The sequence below is a fragment of the Asterias amurensis genome, chromosome 17 (assembly GCF_032118995.1).
Source record: "Asterias amurensis chromosome 17, ASM3211899v1".
Lineage (NCBI taxonomy): Eukaryota > Metazoa > Echinodermata > Asteroidea > Forcipulatida > Asteriidae > Asterias > Asterias amurensis.
Genome location: NC_092664.1, coordinates 13,509,091 through 13,532,183, shown reverse-complemented (window position 1 = coordinate 13,532,183; position 23,093 = coordinate 13,509,091). Strand labels below are relative to the sequence as shown.

Here is a 23,093-nt window from a genome sequence, read left to right as displayed (position 1 = left end):
ATGATTCAGAGTGTAATTTCATCAATATTTTATTTCAAAGGTGTTGTACAGTTTATTATTTGATAACAGGCTTTGAATTTTATCTTTGAGAGGGCAAGGCCATTTTCACTCTGCAAAGGGGCAACAAAAGTCAGAACCTCCCTGTATATCCAGGCCTGTGACATTAAATATAATTTTGGGACATAAAAGGCAGTGGACACTATTGGTAATATAACTATCATAAAACCTTTTTTGATTACGAGTAATGGGGAGAGGTTGGTGAGAAACGGCTCCCTCTGAAGTGACAAAGTTTTCAAGAAAGAAGTAATTTTCCACGAAATTGATTTTGAGACCTCGGATTTAGAATTTGAGGTCTTGAAATCAAGCATCTGAAAGCACACAACTTTGTGTGACCTTGGTGCGACACTGGTGTTTTTTCTTTCATTAATATCTCGCAACTTTAACGACAGATTGAGCTCAAATTTTCTCAGGTTTGTTATTTTATGCTCATGATGAGACACACCAGCTGTGAAGACTAGTCTTTGACAATTACCAATAGTGTCCAGCACCTTTAATCATATTTGGGGTAACACACGGAGCGGAAGTGTAGCCTTCATCACACTCTGTGTGCTGGAAAACGCACTTGTGTTAAAATGATATAATATTGTTAACATGAAACAAGAGACCGACTTCATACAAGGGACTTTTCTTTAATTAAAGGCACTGGACACTATTGGTTATTACCCAAAATAGTTGTTAGCATAAAAAACTTACTTGGTAACGAGCAATGGAGAGCAGTTGATAGTAAAAAACATTGTGAGAAACAGCTATTTCTGAAGTAGTGTAGTTTTTGAGAAAGAAGTAATTTTTCACTGAAATATTTGAACTAATATTGAGACCTCACAAGTGAGGGCTCGAAATCAAGCATCTAAAAGCACACAACTTGTGCAACAAGGGTGTTTTGTCTTCCCTTATTCTCTCGCAACTTCGACGACCAATTTATTTCAAATTTTAACAGGTTCACACCAAGTGAGAAGAATGGACTTTGACAATTACCAAAGATGTCCAGTACCTTTAAAAAAAAAAGAAAGATGCAGTGTCTCATTTGAAAGCTGAAACTATCAGTCACATAACACATGCAAATGAGTAATTCAATCAAATTCTGTTGTGAAATCCCAAAGGATTTGCTGACAACTTCAATATGCCCCAATTTGTGTAAACACCAAAACAAGAATCAATTGATCAAAAGAAAAAACATGAAACCAATTGTGGGAAATCACACAAGTAGTTATCATGTTTGTTGTGCAATTTTGAATAAATACAAATTTTAAATAAAACAATTACATATAATCCAAACAACTGTGTCTAATTCACGGGTTAACTAATAATCAAACTAATAATCGCAAACAGATAAATGGGCTGTACCTGAATTGGTGACAACAGCCATGGCTAAGACTGTTTGTTGATTTTAATAAGTTTTTTCAAATGTATGTGACGCCTTTTTCATTTGGGGACATTTTGATAATTAAGGATGTGATATAGAATTAATGACCCCCATTGCGCTGAGCCGACGATGTTGCTTCTGATAGCAAAAAGGTCAATTATATTGTAGGACAAATTAAACCTTATACAAATGCTGGTATTCTTTGATTCCTACTTCAGTGAGACACAACTTTCAATTCTTTCACTTTCAAACTTTTATGTTTCAAATGGAAGCATCTAATAATCTACAGTTCTAAATGGAAACAATTAAATTAATGGCCTCATTATTTGAGTTAATTTATTACATATCTAATCTATTTTACATCAATATACAACAATTGTTCATATGGGGTAGAAGTTGGTTTTTGTGTCAAGGGTCTGGGTACTTCTTGTAGGACACAACACACAATGTCCACAGATTTAGTTTGAAAATGATGATGGTAAAAAGCTTCCCTGAAAATATTACTTGCTGAGGTGTTGTAGTTCATGAGAAATGAGTAACAAAAATAATTGTTGTCTCTATAAAATGTATGTTCGTGTTATTGATTTACTCATTTCTCAAAAACTACCGCACCTAAGCTAGTAATATTTTAAGGTACACCTTCTACTATTACTATCTTCAAAGTTTAATGTAAATCTGTGGACATTGTGTTTTGTAATACAAAAAGTACCCAAATCTGACCACACGTGGCCAGTACATTGTGGTGGTTACAATTCACCGTATCTTTAATTATGCATGCATAAGGGGTGAGATGCTAGCTGGTTTGACAAATAGATAGTAGCGAGGTTTAGCTGCACATTACGCGAGCAACTATGTGAACGTCAACAAAATGTTTTGTTTCTAGGTGACGCCACCACTTTGGGCTTATTTCATGCTCATGTACGCAGCTGTGCGCACGTACAAACCCGACGTGAAAATGTTTATGGCAACTTCACGTATGCTAAAAACGTGAGATTTCAACTACACAATTTGCTGATGTTCACGTTAACATTGCTCCTGGAACCTGCAGCTCAACCTCCTTATTATTCTTGCTTTACATTCATTAACAAAATGACGTGGCTGTCACAATTAACAACAAAACAAAGTCCAAACAATGGGAGAACAAAGATAATCCTCAATTATTTGGTATTTTCATTTTAAAAATATGTTTTGAGAGATCACCTTGCATCAGAAGGCTGGATGGCCAATTAAAGGTGGGGGCCACACTTAACTGATTTGGGCAATCAGCCCAAATTAACTGCCACCCGGGACATGTTGCCACCTACTCCTGGAACTGAAACGTTTACCCCATTCACAGTTCGTAAGGATGTAGGCATGTGTATCATCCACAAAGAGCCTGGCCTAAAGAACAGACTTTGATCAATCTGTTAAAATTACAAGTTCATTTTCCCCCCCCCCCCAAAAAAAAAACCACAAACACGACACCATGGTGGTCGGAACATGCAAACACCAATTCAATTTGGACAGTCTGTCTGTCATGTTGCAAAAGAAAAAAGAAAAGCTTAATCCTAATTTATTTATACAGATGATCCAAAAGATAATCTGTGGACTATCAGAGGAGAGGGATGTGGCTACCGTCACCTACTAAGACTATGCGATTTCCTGAGAGGCGAATGCAGCTTCTGGTGGCTGGGTAGATCATCGAAGTACGGGTGATCCAAAGCGTCTGCTAGCGTCAGCCTCTTGGCAGGGTCATACTCCAGCATGAGTTCGATCAAGTCAAACAGCAAACGATGCTCTTCAGAGTTTCGTGATCGTATGTAATGGTGGAGGGGTTTGCAGTTCTCGCGGACGTAGCGCCCCGAAGAGCTGTTCTTGTCCCAGTCCACACCGTTGCGGTAGAAGTATTTCTGCTTCCTGTAGAACAAGAACGGCATTCATTTAAAGGCGCTGGACACTTTTGGTAATTACTATAAAAAAAACTTTTAGCATAAGAATTCACTTGGTTATGTATAAAAAGGTAAAAACATTTCATCTTTCATACCTAGTTTTCTTGATCATCGCTGATGGCATTGGACCTAGGATGACCTCCATCATCGATAGATGCTCTCTGTTGTCATGAGTCTAAGAAAAGACAACAAAGGGGTCACAATTACTCTTGAACAAATTTACTATTATTCATATGATTATTTTTTTATTTATTTGGCATAACAAAAAGAACGAAACAAAATACAGAAATAACAAAACAAATCAGCAGAGACAAAAATGGAAAGTTTAAATTCAACCTTAGTTTTAAGTTTAATTGAAACTTTAGAGGCTCTGTATTTGCTGTTTTGTATTATGCTAAATACAATGATATCAAAAACATTACTTCAGGGGCATGAGTCATTACTTACGAAAAAGTCTGAAACTTGGATAAAAATTCAAAGGTATGTTGAAATGTTGTGATTTCTAATGTTTGGTAACCCCTGGGGTTATAGATTCCAAGGAGCTTTTGGAAACAGTATCCAAAGCACTAGAGAAGTAGACCAAGGAGCAGGATTTCTTTAGTTGTGGGGAAAATATTGTCTGATTTTCTTCACCAGGCAGACATAAAAAGTCTGAATTCAGCCAAAAGTCTGAACAATTTCATCCCTGTTACTTGAGTGTGAAGAGAGGAAGACAAAACCAGAATGGTGAAAGCAGCATTATTAAAAAATAAAAACAAAATAAATAAAGTACTGATGGACACAAAATTAAAAAAGGAAAATCACGAGTCCAAAAACGAGAAACTGTGTTAACATTTGCTTCATTTTTTCTGATAAGAATCAGTGAGAAAAAAAAAATTTAAATGGCTCACTGGAAGTCATAAGTTCCGTTTCAACTATTTGAAAAAAAAAAAGTTTAAATGAGATTTACAACTCTCGTTTTTTGAGGTCTGGACCACTTACCTGGAACAGCGTAAACCCTGTGTAAAGTTCAAATATAATAGCACCAATGCTCCACACATCGCACGCCTGATCCCATCCCAATTCTGTTGACAAATACATAATAACAATAATAATAATAAAGACATTTGTAAAGCGCCTAATGCAAAAGCATCTAAGCACGCATAAAGAGAACAATAAAATATACAATGAGTTTTAGATACAATTACAAGTAAGCAGATAACAAATAAGCACCTTCAAACACATGAGTAAAGAACTAGCCTGGTGAGTATGCAAAAATTGCTTAAGGAAATAATAGTATTATCATTTCATTCTTACATACACAATGAGGATCATGCAGCTCTGAATTCAGAAAATTAATCAATATTTGTCTTAAGAATCTACCTAACCCCTGAATGACGCCTTCTTTTGGTTTCAATGGACACAATGCCTTAAATCGAGCGAGTCGGTCTATGAAGCGTGTTCGAAACCGATTGAAATGCATATGGTTAAGTTAGAAAGATGTTCTAAAGGTAGAACAAAATGATCTACACCAATATGCCTCGAAAATGCGTAGTTTTCCAGTTATTTTGCGAACTAACACGGTCAGCCCTTTTGAGTTATAAGGAAAACCATAAAATTTTGAGGCATTTTTGTGTGGATCATTATATTTTACTTTTAAAACATCTTTCCAACTGTATACAAATGCTGTCCATATACCAACTCGCCCGATCCAAGGCTATGTGCCCCTTTAAAGCCATTATACACTTTCGGAACAGAAAACAAAAAAAAAGTTCACAGATTTGCAAATAACAGGGTTATTTTCTCCCGACTCCGATGACCGATTGAGCCCAAATTTTCACAGGTTTGTTATTTTATATACAGGTTGTGATACACAAAGTGTGGGCCTTTGGACAATACTGTTTACCGAAAGTGTCCAACGGCTTTAAGTTAATTTACATATCCTTACCTAATAATACTTCCAATGCTCTGTAGTGCCTAGTAGAGACAATAGTGCTATGATGTTCATGCTCGAATGTCGCTGACCCAAAGTCAATCAGACGGATATCTGAACACCTTACCGTCCTCTCATCCCGTTTCTGTATAAAGAACAATGTGAATGCATAATGGGGAGGAATAAGCCTGCTTTGGGGGTAGATCAAATCTGCAATAGAACTCTGCAAAAATTAAATCACCAATGCTTCAAGGGTCTAGGTACTTTTTGTAGTCTGACACAAGACACAATGTACACAGATTTACATTAAACATGTTAAACTCACACACAGTTTGCAAATAATGATGGTAGAAAGCTTCCCTTAAAATATTGCTTGCTGAGGTGCTGTAGTTTTTGAGAAATGAGTAAAACAAGTCAAAAATAATTTTCCCCTCTACAAAAAAAAAATTATTGTAGCCTGTAAATTTTATTTTTGTGAAATATTTGCAACGTTAAAAGGAAACCTTGCAATTCGGAGGCAAGAGTGGATCATTATATTCTACTTTTTAAATTATCTATCAAACCATTTGCATTTCATAACAAAGGGCTTCAAATGCTTTTCAAAGACCAACTCAGATCCAAGGCAACGTGCTCATTTTAGGACAAAAGTATTGCGACAGGGACTTTAACCCACACTCTGCTGATCAGAAGCACCAAAGTTGAATTTGGTGCTCTTAACTGCTCGGCCACAACACTTCCACAATAAAGCTATAAAGCAACTTGACACACAATAACTCACAATATAAGTTATCACACAAGCGCGAGTGGAATACCGACAAATATAGCGCTTCTGCGTCCCATATCCAACGAGGCCGAAGGCCGAGTTGGATATGGGACGCAGACGCGCTATATTTTCCGTATTTCCACGAGCGCGCGTGTGATAACGTATTTATCTTCAAGCAAACTTGGCGCGTGACATAGAACACACAAGACGCATGGTAGTGATATTAGCCGTGCAATATAGGTTTTTATCACCACTCCATTCTGCCAATCTGATTGGATGATTAGCGCGTACTTGAAGATAATGAGAATAGCTGTGCTTGAACCTGTTCCTATTACATACCTTTGATGGGTTATAGTGGATGTCATAGTCGGAGCTGACAAACAGGATGTTCTCTGGTTTGAGATCAGTATGGGCTAGCTTCATATCATGCATGACTACGGACAGAACAGCATTCGTTAAAAAATAAACTTCCAGAAAGATAGGTTATTGATGTTATTAATTCTGAGACCCAATTTCGAGCACCTGTAAAGGGTTCAAAAGGTGCTACAGCGCATACAGCAGCCACAGCCAGGAACACCGCGGCGAACCCCTTCTCTTTTTCGATAAGTGCACTGGGTCCTTAAAAATGCATTACACAACACATGGGACTAACGGCTTAACGTCCCATCCGAAGGACGAAGCAATGGTTAAGTCTCTTGCTTAAGGACACAAGTGTTACAACTGGGGGATTCAAACCCACACTCTGCTGATCAGAAACACCAACGTTTGAATTTGATGTATTAACCGCTCAGCCACAACACTTCCACTTGCAGTAACTACATTGACCAATAAAACTACTTGAAAGGTGTCTAGTGTTTCATAGAAATATAAAGTGTAGAAAAATGACAATATGATACAAGCAACAGGTACTTTTAGGGCCGGGGCCCAATTCATAGAGCTGCTTAAGCACAAAATTTTGCTTAAGCAAAAAAAATCCTTGCTTAGTGAAATCAGATTACCGTCCAAGACTATACTCACTTGTTATGCCTAGTGAACAACAGCTAAATACCAGTCACAAGCAATGTATATGGCATAAAATTTTGGCCAGTAACATGTGTAAAAATAAGCGAGCTATTTTCATGCTTAAGCGAATTTTTTCCTTAAGCAGCTCTATGAAATTGGCCCCAGGTCTGAAATGATGGTTAAGTCATTTCTCCCTATGGCTTATACTCACATTTGACTGCATAGCATAACTGGTACGCCATGTGTCGGACTTGGTCTATGGGATATGGAAGATAGTTGTTATCCTTCTGCAAAATAACAAAAACAAAAACAAATGTTACCACAGAATCTTGGGCAAAAAGGCAAAATGACCAATTGATCATTAAGGATTTGGGTACATTTTGTAACATAAAACACAATGTCCACAGATTTACATTTTATTTAAACCGTTTAAAGATAATGATGGTAGAGAGCATCCCTTTAAATATTACTAGCTGAGATGCAAGCTTCCCTTTAAATATTACTAGAAGAGGTGCTGTAGTTTTTGAGAAATGAGTTAACAATGTCACAAAAATACCTTTTACATGCTATTCGCGACTTGTTTTACTCATTTCTCAAAAACTACAGCACCACAGCAAGTAATATTTTAAGGGAAGCTTTCTACCATCATTATTTTCAAACTGTGTGAGCTCAATGACCAAGAAGTAATTGACTTACATGTACCTGCAATTGTTTTGTTATTTACTTATTTGCATAATGGAATATTCAAATATTTCTGTTATCTTATGCAATCAGCTTCGATCAAATACAAAAAAAAAATTAAAAAAATTGAATTATTCATTCAATTTTACGGAAAATAACAGAATTGTTTAGATTTTAAGAGCGATGGTTTTTATAATGTAATAATAATAATGGAATCTTTTATAGCGCAGAATCCGCCGCAAGCGGAACTCATGGCGTTGCTCTACAAAAGAACAACCAACAAGCAATGTAAGTAGCAATACACCTTTTATGGGGTGTTCAAGCAGCTAGAATGCATCTCAAAGCTCTACCGTTGTTGCGGACTTACCAGGAAATCGAATACACTGAGCCCAAGTACCTCAAAGGCTAGACACATGTGACCATGATAGTCAAACCAGTCTAGCATACACACACATAAACTGCAATAGAATCAGGGGAAAAAAGATAAACATTACCAATGAAATGCCAATAAAGACTGCCCCCCCCCCCCAAAAAAAAAGCAGCCATTTAAAGATGGGTGCTATGGGATTTTCATTGACTTTCTCCACTAATTGTACTGTTACAATGCACTAATAATAATAATTTGGGAGGCTAATCATCCTTACTCGCACAGGGGATGTGATTGCTTGTCTTAAAAAAAGCCTGAATGTTTAAACTGTCTGGAAATGTGAGTCCTATCATTGCGAGCGCAAGCTCGCCCGTTACGGCGTGGGGTTCCGGGGCCCGCCCAAGGGCCCCGGAAAAATTTTGAAGTCTAGATGCTCTGTGGTGCATTCTAAGCTTCCTTAGAACACCTGCTTTAATCACTATTTGTTGCACAATTTCAGTGTTTTTAGGAGAGAAAAAAAAAATTTCAAATATTACATTTAATTCATCTGGGAAACCCTTGTTCAGAATAAGTATAACATTGAAAATAAAACACAAAATCATTGCCAAATTTACTCTGTGTTTAAAATAATCTGCCATTTCCAGTGGCAGACTTCTTCTTGCGTGTAAAGGGAAACGTGAAATCATACATTGTACTTGTTGTAGCCTTGGGTAAACAGACCCGGAGATGATGGTGTCATCACGCATCACAGTAAGTACCTATCACTTTTCTAGCCGCGGTCACTAATTTTTCATAGCAGTTAGCACTGATGCAAATGAATCTCAAGTCCGTCAACAGTGCCCGACTCCTCCAGCCAACTCCAGCGGAATTTATTTTGAACACCTTTTTCCAGGTCTCGAACTGATGGGTCTCCCCTCGGCAAAGTTTGTTTTGACGCCGCCATGCCGATGCGACTGGCTGACGAGACAACAGTCATGACAGTACAGTACGAATCCTCAAAAACAGTCGTACGTCGTATGGATTGTATCGGTGTGGCCACACGTACACGTGGACGGACGTTGGCTGGCAAATGCTGCCATATTGTGCACGCAAACCAAAAATAGAAGCTCCAGCGCAGCGTTGATCTTCGTTGCTCTACTCGCATTGGCGATGCGCAATTTCTAAATTGTTCGTGCATTTCGAGTTTTTTAAATTTGCGCAGTTATCACCATGCGTAAAACCACCGCACATTGCGCAGATACAAAACGAGGTCACTGCTACACATTGAGTCTGTTCCCCCATTCCATTAATACGCAAGCACAGCACACGCGTTAATAGGAACTAGACTTGGTGAAATAAGCACGCTCCTACCCAGTAAAAACAACAAACCGTATGGGTCCAATGTGAGAACGATCACAACTTATGCGTCTTCTTAGCGTCATTTAATAAAAATCCCGTCCGACCCAGCGCTCTGTTTCCACCTCGTTCTCATATATGGCAATACAATTTAATGTAGAATGTCATCATAAAACCAATTAAATACATTTCGGCATACAAAACTCAACATGAATAATTAATTAGCACAATCTACCCCCGATTTTCTCAACGGATTCACATGATTCACGTTGGTTGACTTTTTGAGTCGAAAAAGCCGGAAATCCGGCAAAAGCCGGAGAAATCACATCCCTGCTCGCAGCTAAGAGCTGAATTGCAAAAGACACGGCTACAACGTGTACAGGAAGCAGGCATGCAAGGGCGCCCTGACAGGCAGCCACATCAACTGATCAGACCACGAAGCGCAGCAAGAGATCAAAAGTGTTTTATTTTCCCCAGGGGATGAAACATGATGGTCTGGAAAACCCTTATGGCTGTACCAATGCACAACTCAACACACATATTGGCCCTGGCCGGGTCTCGAACCAGGTTCACCTTGGTGAGAGGCAAGCGCTTAACGCACAAGCCAACCATCCCCAAAAAATTATTAGTACATATGCAAAATGTTAAACAAATTCATTTTAAATAGGTTCCAGCTTCTTTTTACAAGATTTAATTCAAAAAATAGCCAAGCAGTGGAAAGAAATGTTGCCATAATGGTCATAATGTTAGTCAGAGGGATGTCTTGGTGTCTTTTTGACACCCCTTTAAATTTGGACACCCTGTTTTTACCTATCATTTTCACATGTAAATGTATTGTAAGTGAACAATTTGGACACTCAGTTTTAAAACTTCCAAAACATTTGGACACCCTTGTACCAAATCCTTACTAATAAATAATTACACAGCATTTTTAAAGGTGCACTGAATCTGTTTTTAAAAAAAATGTTAAAAGGCGCCGGTCAAGATGGAGAGGAGGGAATTCTCAAGTGGTAGGGAAAACAAGTGTGAACAGGTGTGTCTTCAGACGCTGCTGAAAGAGTGAGACGTTGTTGTTTCCTTGAGGTTTTCAGGAAGTGAATTCCAGAGCCTGGGTGCTGTAATAGAAAAAAACATGTCCCTGTAGCTAGCTAGACGAGACCGGGGAACAAGGAGCATGTTGCTTGTAAATCTTAGACCTGGTCTTGTAGTCCAAGGAGTCAACAGGTTTTGATTGTTGAGTGGAACTGAACATTGGAATGCCTTGAAAGTGAGAATTTTGATTTTAAAGTGGATGCGTTGTTTGATGGGAAGCCAATGTTGATTATAGAGGATGTACAAATAAAACCTTGGCCAGGGTTGTCCCCTTACAAACCAGAGTAAAGCTACTTACCTCTTGCCGTCAGGATCTCTGCTTAGTAACTTAGTTAAAACATTAATCTCCAGCTTAGCTGCTTCGGTGTATTTCTCAATATTCTTTATGACCTTCAAGGCAATGTGATTATTACCCCTGTGGGATTTGACAAAGGAAAGAAGGGATGTAATTATTCACTGATGTTAGAGTAAGACTAGAGATACATGTAAGCCTAAAGAGTCTATGTACTTTTTGTTTGACACAAAACACAATGTCCACAAATTTACATTAAACTCACACGATATTAAGATAATGATTGCAGAAAGGTTCCCCGAAAAAATTACCTGCTGAGGTGTTGTAGTTTTTTGAGAAATGAGTAAAACAAGTCACAAAAATAATTTTTGTCTAAGTGAGACAAAAATAATTTCAGCATGTAAAACAGATTTACCATAACTGTATTTCTCAAAAACTACAGGACCTCAGCAAGTAATATTTTAAGAGAATATTTTTTCCATAGCTTTATAAAAGAAAGCCAAGTATTAGGCCTCAAAAATTACCTGCGGAACCCACAGCACTTGGCGTGGTGCCATTTGCTGTGGTGCCCTTTGCAAAGTTCCAATACAAATTTAACGTTTCCTTGTAGAGTGCCTGCCCCCTTACCAAAGAAAATTGATGTGCCCCTTCAAGAGCGAAGTTAAAGGCCTGAATGAGGAACTACTTCTAAGATGGGAACAAAGAAAGGAGGAAAAGAGGAGGAAATCAAGATGTGACTCACTCTGATTGCATATCCTTGCACTCAATCACCTTCCCGAAAGTTCCTTCTCCGAGCGTTCCAATAACTTCATCTAAATAATCAAACATGAGGGACGGAGACAAAAAGGCAAATCGTCCGGCATTAGAATGTTTCTTCAATCTAGTTAGCAATGATGCATTAGATTAAAACATGTAAGAGCAATAAGAAGAAAACATCTCAAAAATTGACAGTAAAGCGGTAGGACACAGTGGGAGGGGGATGGCAACATTTTTATTGAACCACTTAGTGGAAAATGAGTTTGATTTTCATTAACCATTTAACGCTAAGCAGTTCTACAAAAATGTGCAATGAATGTGAATTTTAAAGACCACAACCAAAGATAATGCAAACTATTAAAAGGCACTTTGGAAACAAAATATTTTGTTGTTGTTTTTTTATAAGTTTTGGGGCCGCCTTTGCCCCCAAAAGCACTTTAAAGACACACACTGTGTCTGTGTTGAATTGAACCAAGCTTTAACACTTCCTGTTTTAGGAAACGAAAAGAATTCCATGGATATTTCTTTGTGTAATTTTAAGTATAGAATGTGGACAATTTTGAGACCATCAATAGATCAGGTTACAAACAAACAGGCTATTTTAATACTTTGCATTGTTGCTCAACAATGATTAACACGACTACAAAGTGTATTTATATGAGTTACACACAAAGATGGAAAGCTTGAACTTGCTTTAAAAAAATAAGTTTAAACTATCTGCAATTTTTAAAATGTTGACAGTATATATCTGACAACTGCGAGTAAGAAACTGTCTTGTTGAAATTTTGCCACAATTAAAAAACAACTGGAACACACACAAACACACACAATTCAGTTAGGGGTATCATCGATGTAAAAAATTAATGGGATGTCTAATAATAAATAAAAAAGTTCTTTATAAAAAAAAGAGAATTAAAAAAAAAAGCCTTGAATGGTTATTGCATAGTTGTTATTTGTACGTGTCTGTCGTGAGCGTTTGTTGACAATTGTAAACAGGAGATTATAAGGCACTACGTAAAAAAGATTACGGAGCATTTGAGACTGTACATCTTGCTTGAAGGACGTCCCCGGCACGGTACACGAGGTGACCCTCCTCATCATCAATCACGCCTCGACCTTTGACCTCCTCTCTATGACTCCGCCCCTCATCTCTTGTACTCCGCCCTTCTTCTCTACGACTTCTCTGTACAACCCCAAAGCAAAGCAGCGCCACCAATCACATCAGGGCAACCACATCATGTGACACAACAGCAGTCGGAGTCGACGGGACGCAGCGAGGTTGAGGATGGTGTTGATGGAATGGACAGATGTTCGATCGGCAATAGATTCGTAGTTGGTACCACAGGTTGTTTTCGTGTTATGCGCCCGACAAACGGGGTGGTTGTGGTGGTACATAATATAAGAAATAAGACAAGGATGCAAAACGGCACACAAAATCTTGGTCAATCCAATGATTATGTGTAGGATCAGACAAAAAATATCACAGGGAGAGATGTAAAAAAATAAATTGTACAATAAAAAATCCAAATCAAAGTCCATTCTCGTGGCTAGCCATATCAGTAAACTAATTCTGAAGTTTGCAACTAAAATGCCATTTTTTCCCTCTAGTTTTAAGTACATTTCCACATGTGACCACAGATAGGTGGCAGCAATATATTAAGGGGTACTTAATACTTGAGAACATAACAATTTCAAGAGTTTGATGGAAAATAAATGCTGTGGCAAATTTAGTAATTCAGCTAAAAATGGCAACAAAAAAAATTGCTTTCTCTCTGACTCCGACTTAGACAACGGCAATCAGTTTCAAGTGAGCACTTGATCGAATGCACAAAGTATAGTCGACTTAAAGGGCCAATGTAGTACATCAACCGGGAAATAATATTACGCTTTATCTCATTTTGGAGAAGATTGGTGAACAGTGGTCTTGAGACGTAATTGTGAAGATTTGACTCTAATAGGGAAACTTTGGAATGCTACGTGTCAGCAAACTTACCAGGTAAATTTCCATTTTTTACCTAGTTCTGAGCGCATGCGCACATTACCGAACACAATGGATTTCACCTGGTACAGGTACTTGTAAGTCTGCTGGCACCAAGCGTCCAAAAAGTCCCCCGTCAAACATGATATATTTAACAAAGATTTTGAAAAACTCAGCCTGGATTGACTGGATTGGCTCTTTAAATTATAATTTGAATTCCAGGGCAGGCCTTGAATTAACAACAGCAACCCAGGGCAACTGCCATGAGTGCTCCTTGCGTTCGACTTAATTCCCTAATGTAAGTGCACTTTACCGGGGGGAAGCGCCTTGCCTCTTCAAGACCTGCCCAGGAAATCCACATACATTGTACGTAATATTTGAATGCACAATGTCTGTTCTTATATCCTAAGAATTGTAAAAAGCCTAGAAGAAAAATAAACACACGTAGGTTTTTTTAAGGCTGTGCACACCAATGGTATTTTCCCCAACCCAGAAAAAAACTCTCACTGCTTCACTTGAATGCTTCATACGAGTTTTTGAAGAATAGAAGTTAAGTGTTAAGTCATCTTCTTTCAAACACGCAAATTTGTAATTGAAATAAAAAATATAAATAAAAATTTAAAACAAAAATAAAACAGCTTTGTGAAGTGCTTTTAGTTTACTCCAAAACAAATAATAAAGAGAGATAAAAAATGCCTTGAACAAAAACCAGAGGAGATCAGCGAGTTTAACTGATGCTTGTTAACTTTTTGGGAAGACATTGTTTTGTAGATTCCCCTACTTTCTTTTTAATGTTCTGTGTTGATTCAAGGAGTAATCAAGAAAAACTAAGATTTTCAAGGCTTCAACTCGTTTAATTTTTGAACAAAAATAACAACTTTGGCGAACTCTTCCAAAAGTGTACACCTCCTTTACAACCTTCAAATCATGCGAGAAAAGCAGTTGGAGCTCAACAACATTTGATTGTTCAAAAGAGCCAGTTTTTTCATAAAGATGCCAAAATAAATTATTGCAACCAAACATGCTGAGGAACTGTTGACATTTTTATTTTCTGAAGATATTTTTATTGAAATCCATCTGCTTTTCTTAGTACGAGTCTTTGCCCTAGAAACCAACACTTGAGTTTGCGTTTCTTTGATTTCAGTCCAAGAATAATAAATACCATTGAAAAAAATGTGAATAACCGTTTTAACGTTGACATTTAGTTATAAAATTGGAACGCTTTTTGATTGTAGTTCTCAAATCAATCTGGTTTCCGTGAAAAAGAAAGTAACATTTATGAATCACTCAAATCAATTCTTCGTCCGACATTCATTGGGACAATGCTGCATTTAAAACCCAATGAAAATCTAAGCTCTTCATAATATGATACGCTCGTACCTAGTCACAAACATATATCTAATGACAGTCACAGTGGTGAGTCTACGACTGTTTCATGACTTGAAATACTGACCCCTGATGATTTACTGTGCGTGTGATGACGCCTGTGTTTCCTGTGGCGTCTACTCCTCCTATACTCATCACTGCGGTGGTGGTAGTCGCTACTTGGCTCTTCTCTTTCCCGGTGGTAATAGTAATCTTGCTCGTAGTAGCCGCCGCCGCCCCCTCTGGGTGGGGAATCTCTGTACTCGTATTCGTGGTAGGGGTCGTGGTAGTGTTGTCTTCTCGAACATGAAGTGTAGGAACTTTCCCTCCTCCGTTCCTGGCTGTAAATGTGCAACGGATACAGACAATTTTTGATCAAATTAACTATAATTTGTAAACTGAAACCACAAAGCTAGAACTAGAAAGTACAAAAATTTCAAAGCTTTTCAGTAGAGGTCATCTTCTGATGAAGCAACTTAAATGATTTTTTTTTTTTAAGGTGTACATGTACAGTATGGGTACATGTGCATTGTACATGAAATTATCACAGGACTGGAATACAAGGAGGCCATGACCTCTGTTGCCCCTTCTCTTGATTTTGGTGTCCCTTCAAACGTTTCCCAAAATCTTCAAGGTTTTCCAATGGAAGTGCCCTCATACCTGTACTGTATGCTTCATTTTTGAAAGGGCAAGGTCACCAAGGCATTTCCTGCTTGGTTAAGGCCACCCCATGACTTATGAGGAAATTTTGAATTTCTAGTGCAGAGCATTTCAAGGGCACCAAGGCAGAGGGCATGTTTGAAGGCAATTGCCTTTGTTGCCTCCAAGAAGTATCAGGCGCATGGAAGTGCCCTTTGCAGAATGAAAATGGCCTTGCCCTCTCAAATAAGCAATACCAGGCACTCACTGTCACTGCCGTCTAGCATCATCATGATTGTCCGGGCACTGACAGTCGAAGTCACTGACCGACTGATCATCGACTTTTTACTCTTTAGTGCTTAGGACCAATCAATTGGTAATTGGTGCAGGAAAGTGGATACTTCCTTCAGACTAAAAAACTAAATGGTTCGCTAAATATGTTCACCATTGTTTAAATGCGTAGTGCGTACAGTATCTTGAGAGGTACAATACAGTACTCCCTGAACAGTTTACCAGGGAGTTCGTCATTGATGCTGTGTACCATGGGAAAAAGGGTCAACAAGCTTTTGGTCATTGGCACACTAGAACTACATGCCTCGGCCTGTGGTGCAATGTAAAGTTTGAGCCCTGATTTTGGCCAGGAACCTCCCAGTATCTACTATCTATGTTAAAGGGAAGGTACACGTTTGGTAATTACTCAAAACAAATATTAACTTAAAAACTGACTTGGTAACGAGCATTGGAGAGCTGTTGGTAGTATAAAACATTGTGGCAAATGACTCACGCTGAAGTAACGTAGTTTTTGAGAAAGAGGTAATTTCTCACTAAAATAATAAAAGACTTCTAGTCTTTTATTCCTATCTGAAAGCACACAAATTTGTCTAACAAGAGTATTTTTTCTGTCATCATTTTCTCGCAACTTCGATGACCAAATGAGACCAAATGAGCCCAAATTTTCACATGCTTGTTATAAAACACAAAGTGAGGACACTGGTCTTTGACAATTACCAAACGTGTACCTTCCCTTTAATACCAGCATTACAGTTACAGAACAAAAGGTTTTACATCTATGTAAGATGTGAGACTTTGGTTCCCCCTGCAGTGTAAATATTACAGGTGCAAAGTATGTTCAGTTCTTAGTATGATTGTAACTTCAAAGATGCTTCGTTCTTGAAACAGTAAGGGTCACCAAAGCCTTGTCTCATTTGTCAAAGGCACCTTTAGGAAATTTGCAAAGTTCTACGTTGTATTGCAATGTTTCACTGACTGGGCACCAAGGCAATGATCAGAGGAAACAGCATCCATTGCCTCCGTGAAGCATCATGCCTGCCAGTATCGAGAAAGGGGCATTCAAGATAATCTTCAAACATTTAAAAACAGGAAATACAAACTGCTTACTGCAGACATTAGGCAACATTCTAGTTGCAAGAAAAGAGGAAATGGCTGATCACACTTTACTTTTGTACAGTGTTTTTTTTTGTTTTTCTATGGCGCTGTTTTGAAACGAAAAAAGAGGAAATTAGCCGATCAGCTGAAAAATTGCATGCCTGGTTCTGTCAACACCCTTAAATAAAAGTGACAGAAAAAGCTGGGTGTGTCAATGTAGTATTGAAAGAAAAACAGAATACCCCTATGGCGATAATCACTCAACCCATGTATGGTATGACTAGACCATGTTTTTTTTTCTGAACGATTGCAAAAATGGATTCTCATTGTTTGCACAGCAGAAATATCCCAGGGGACATTAAACACAAGACCCAGGGCAGTGACATGATTGAAGCCCATGACCCACATGAAATGCTTCCCTGCAATTCTTGACAGCCTGGAAGGGGGATATAATCATCATGTGCTTATACTTAATCACCAGTGTTAATTGACGTGGCTTGTCCTTTCCTGAGAATCAATGGATATATCCACAATGCTCTTTTCTAGACATACACTGTAGCAATATTCAGACAGCTGTGACTGATATGGAATGAATGGACTTATGTTATGTACTGTATAGACAAAGACGCATGAACCAAAATGATTGAAGCTGTTCGTGAATATTCTACGTGTTCAACTGATGTACAATGCAGGTCTGAAATCTGTATTTCATTTTTGTACTGTTGTAAAGACAAGGCACAGCCTCACACAAACAAAGAGCCTCTATGGGCAAAAATGTATCTGGAACATTTTGAGATACAGGCCTTTCCTTTTTGGAAATGGTGGGGGTGGCATTGAATCATGAGGTTGCCTCCAAGAAGTATTACATGTATTAGGACTGACAATATACGTACGTACTCGGGTGGGTACATTATCTTGAGTAAGGCAGGCCAGCCATTTCATCTTGAAGGGGCATAAAACGATTTTGAAAAGGGCATTTGCACCAAGGTGTTTTCTCATTGGTAAAGTGCAATGCTATTGGGAAATAATACATTTTTATTGGAACTTTTCAATAGGCACAAAGGAAATGACCAGGGTCAGCAAAGGCTGTTTGCTTTAATAACTGTCTCCTACATGTAGTAACGACTTGAAAATATTCACAAGTCTTATGAAGGGGCACGAAGGCCATGACCAAGGGGCAAAATGGGTCAATATGGTCTTTGTGTAACTTCGGGCCTACTGCAAAAGCATCTGAAGGCTTAGAATCAAAGCAGGATCTACTATGATTATAACCAATATTGTGTAGCATGTGTAAGGGAACATTACAGGTTAAATTTTTGGACGTTTTAAAAATCGCTATGTTTTTGTTTGTTTTCTTCTAACAATTATTATCTGTCTTCAAAACTTAGAAAAGTAAATCCTTTAATATGTTTTCTTACACGCCCGTAAGACTACGTACAAACATTTGTGGGCGACTATAAAAGATGTAAAAACCTTTAGCATTTCCCCAATAATACAGTTGAAGTGTGCACTCTATTGCATTTGTACACACCAAGTTGAAACTGTGCCCTTGGCACACAAAAAAAAAAAAAAAAAAAAAGGAAAACTAAACCTTCCCTAGCAGGTTGTCTCACTCATCAGTGAATGCTGCTACACTGTTTGATACAGCAAAGGACAGAGGTCAAGTTTATTGTTCACAGAAACCAAACAATGGTTGCATGTAAAGTAGTGGTAAACAAAGTCACACTCTGCCAAGGTTTTTTATTTCTGAATTGCTGGGTGTTTGGATTCCAAAACATAGGCCTTGAATATGGAAGGACAAGGGCACAAGCCCATTTTTTGAGTGTGGAAATCTTAGAAAATTGATCTGCAGTTTCTCAGCAGAGTGTGATGGCAAGACTGGCAAGTCGATCTTAAAGACACTTGACATTTTTGGTAATTGTCAAAGACCAGTCTTCTCACTTGGTGTATCTCAACATATGCATAAAATAACAACCTGTGAAAATTTGAGCCCAATTGGTCGTCAAAGTTGCGAGATAATAATGAAAAAAAAAACACAAGTTGTGTGCTTTCAGATGCTTGATTTCGACACCTCAAAATCTAATTCTGAGGTCTCGACATCTAATTTGTGCAAAATTAAATCTCTCTTGAAAACTACGTCACTTCAGAGGGAGCCGTTTCTCACAATGTTTTATACATCAACCTCTCCCAATTACTTGTTACCAAGTAAGATTTTATGCTAATAATTATTTTGAGTAACTCCGGTGGTCTTGTGATTATAAAAAATCACACCTCACCTCACTGAAATTGAATCCGATCAATACAAATACCTTTAAATTTCTTTGAATATTGATGTACAATGTATTACCCACAAGAAAAAGGAGATAAATCTTCTATGTGTAATAGCGTTGTGCTCAATTTTATTCAGGTCTCGTAACAAATCATCTAGTCCAGTAGAGGTTTTGAGCTACATGTACAAGCCACACAGTCTAGTGGATTTTTCCACAAAATTCATCCCCTGCCTGCGCCACGTCGTCTTTGAAGAGGGCAAAGCAATTTGCATTTTAAAAAGGGCAGGGACCATCGCAAAATCTTAAAGCTGAAGGAGGCCCTAACCAAGGCAACAGGGCCCAATTTCATGGCTCTGCTAACCACCAAATTATGTGGTTACGATCACCATTCTCCGCTTACGTGCAAGCACTAAATTTCTGTGCTAGCTGTGTAAGCGTAGAATAATTAACTACGTGACTATTCTGCGCAGAATCCCAAATTCCCCGCTAACCCATAAAACTTGCTTAGCATAAGCACAGAATTCCCTGCTACCGTAAGCGACGATTCTGTGAATATGATAAGCAGAGCCATGTACATGCAGAGGCCCAGATGCCTCAAGACCTCTCCCTGTAACTCCAGGCCTTAATCAAGCTTTTTTTAAAACAAGTTGTGATTTTGTTGTGATTCTCGTGCAATTTTAAGCATTTCATTATGATGGCGAAGCATGGTTTTTGATGAGCTCACGTACAATGTATTCCTATTCATCAGTTTTCATGAAACTATAAAAACTTACCTGTAAATTACATGACACAGTGTTTCTTTTCTACATTGAAAAAATGTAATTTTAAAAGAAAACGTTTTAAGAATGCCCTCACATCAACAAATTCTGGAATCTTTGCTCCACAATATCTTTCAAATTTTTAGAAATTTACCTTAAAGCCATTGGACTCTTAAGATAAACAGTGTTGTCCAAGGCCCACAACTTCTATATCAAATAACAAACCTTTGAAAATTTAGGCTCAATCGGTCTTCGGAGTCGGGAGAAAACAACGGAAAACCCCACGCTTGTTTCCGCGCGTTTTGCCGTGTCATGACATGTGTTAAAAATAAATCCGTAATTCTCGTTAAGGAGAATTTATATTGTTTTGCTGTTTTCTCAAAAAGTAAAGCATTTCATGGAATAATATTTCAAGAGAAGTCTTTCACCATTGCCTTCTGTAAACCATGTAAGTTATTTGTAAATCTGTAAACTTTTATTTTTATTTTTCTGAACCGAAAAGGTCCAATGGCTTTAAGTGAAATACATTTTTTAAGTACAAGTATCCTTCCGTTCGTTCAAAACCCAACCATATGGGAACTCAAAACCCAAACTGATGGACTCTGATTATCAGTCCGGAGTCAAAAAGGTTTAAAACTTCAAAGCAGGCCTGATACTTCACTTTGTCATTGCCTTGGTGCTCTTGAAATGCTCCAGTAGAAATTTTAAATTTCCTCATAGGGTGGTGCCCTTTACCAAAGAGAAAATGCCTTGGTGCCCTTGCCCTTTCAAAACCGAAGCATACAGCCCTATCAAAGGCTTCACTGGATATTTGCCTCAGACCATTCACTGGCAAAACTGAGTAACATGTACATGTACATGTACATGTAGACCAGTTCATACTAAGCTTAGGTCATACTTCTTGCGAATGCAAATGCGATACAAATTTTGATGTCACGGGGCTGTTATCACAGCAAATGTTTCGCTGGAATTGAAGCACAAGTCACAGGGCTGTTTTTGTATTTGCAGCGAACATTTTGCAGGAGTTGAGCACAAGTCAACTGGTTTTAATTCTTTGTTGCAAATTTGTGTTGACAAAATTTCTATCACAGCATTCGCCGGAAGTATGAACCGGGCTGAAGAGTTTACCATACATACCTTCGTGACCTGTATCTATGCGTCCCATACTCATCACCATAGTAACTCTTGCAGGGCGTGGCCCTCCTCCGTCTATGCCGATAATGATTGGAGTACCTACTAGTTGAACGTTGTCTGTGATGTGATCGAGGCATCTAAATAATGTTCAAAAAGAATGAGAACCTCAAACTAAATTTGATCATTATGGATGGGGCCGTTAGTCAACCACTGAGTTCAACCACTTCCCTTTTCACAAACAAGTCACATCTGGATGACTTTGCGTCTTAGTGAATCATGAAATAAGTGATAAGGTGACAACTGTCTTAAGCCTGGGCAAATAGTGCGACTAGTGTCAAAGTTGCAATGATTGCTTAGTCCACTAGTGACTACCGTTTTTCAATTCTCTGTTGCTTGTGCCAACAAGACTAATAGGAAATAGTCACCTTTGTACTTATTCAGGATTTCTGCATTGTTTATGATTATTTTGTGCTTTGTGATCGGTTGATGAAATAAAAGCAAGTCAAACCAACTGTTACTATTTTGTTGGGACCAAGAAGCCATTTTGGCGATTGCATGATTGTTTGACTTTAAAATATTTGAACAAAATATTTGCGAAAGATATGTCCTGACGGTAATTATACAGAACATTAATTTCACATTAAAAATGACATTCACATAAAAAATTATTAAAACAAAAATTATAATTCATTAGATATCAATGATTATGAACATAGAACTATTGAGGAATACACATTTTAATGAGGGTACGAAGTGACTCCGCTGAAGGTACGAAGTGACTCAGCTGCTGGTCACTTCGTACTCCACCCACAGTACAAGGTGACCAATTTGTTTACGGTACGAAGTGTCTCGAAGGTACGAAGAGTCCAGGGTACGAAGAGTGGCAAAAGGTACGAATTGTCCTACATCCAACAAATTGTCAGAAATTTACTATACAGTCCGACGATAACTTTATATTTAAACCGGCGTTTCAGAATTGTTACCGTCATGATTGTTGTTGATAAAAAGCTAAAAAAATACCACAGCCTGTTGGTGTTTAAAATTAACTTGTTTATAAAATTATTTTGCTTGATTTTTTTTTAGATTTAGTTTAGGCCATCATTATTTATACTTCATTGCACACAACCAAAGACGGCCGAAACACTAAAAACACTGGCTGAACCCACTGATGTGTGCTTCTGAACAGGTTTTTGTTTTGACTGTCATTCCACAATCACTCAACAGACTCAATATTTAGCCACAGACCCAGTCGGACTGACTCTCCCTCACTCTGCTCTGGCTGCTATTTCTACCGTGTCTTTTTTTGGAATTGTCTACCTCCATCAATAAGGTTTATCGCGAATAGCAAAATATCAAGAGAGGGCGCTGTTGAACCCACACAAAGGTATAGGAGTTGCGTGCCCGAGTCATACAAACTGCATAGTAACCGCCCCATATTCCTTCCCACAATGCAGTGCGTTTCTGAATCGCGATAAACCTTATCAACCCTTTATCCTGTAAATATTTCTCTTGAAATTGAATCTCAAATGATTTTTCATTCAAGTTATTAATTTCAGAGTACACCGGCAGAATGTTTTGCGTGTCGTCCTCGGGCGCCATTTGCATTTCATGCAAATTACAAAGTCTAGACCATATCGCACAGCACACCGGCTTGCTGTTTTTGGACGACGTAGAGCATCCACGGAATAGAACCGCATAAAAGTCATGCATGTGTGTGTACTTACCGCTGGCGTTGCAGTGAGGAAATTCCTCACTTTGTCGAGAATATACTCCACGGCAGAGGACGATTTAATAACAGGAGTAAAAACGTCAGCGCAGGGCGCTTTGACATCCAAACTTTCACAGTCAAGTTCTGCCGCTTTTGGCATCACCTTTTAGGGTTATTTTTTGTTTAACGCACAAAAAAAATATCTAGGAAAAATGTCACCGACCAGCAGATTTTAGTGTATGCAGTTAAATGATACACCCGTCTTACAGTACCTAATGTACATGTACATTACACGTATGTCATG

The 23,093-nt window shown here is 38.3% G+C and overlaps 1 protein-coding gene across 1 annotated transcript; it reads right to left on the bottom strand.

The window, feature by feature from the left end:
- Positions 1 to 14: 14 nt before the first annotated feature.
- LOC139949434 (dual specificity protein kinase CLK2-like) lies at positions 15 to 23,047 on the bottom strand. Its single transcript, XM_071947763.1, has 13 exons — positions 22,806 to 23,047; positions 21,085 to 21,218; positions 14,983 to 15,235; positions 12,599 to 12,734; positions 11,538 to 11,607; positions 10,802 to 10,918; positions 8,077 to 8,167; positions 7,240 to 7,315; positions 6,366 to 6,460; positions 5,279 to 5,408; positions 4,333 to 4,415; positions 3,447 to 3,526; positions 15 to 3,319 (listed from the first exon to the last, which is right to left on the bottom strand). The coding sequence occupies exons 1-13, from the start codon at positions 22,947 to 22,949 to the stop codon at positions 3,040 to 3,042; spliced, it is 1,689 nt and encodes a 562-aa protein (XP_071803864.1). The 5' UTR covers positions 22,950 to 23,047; the 3' UTR covers positions 15 to 3,039.
- Between the last annotated feature and the right edge of the window lie 46 nt (positions 23,048 to 23,093).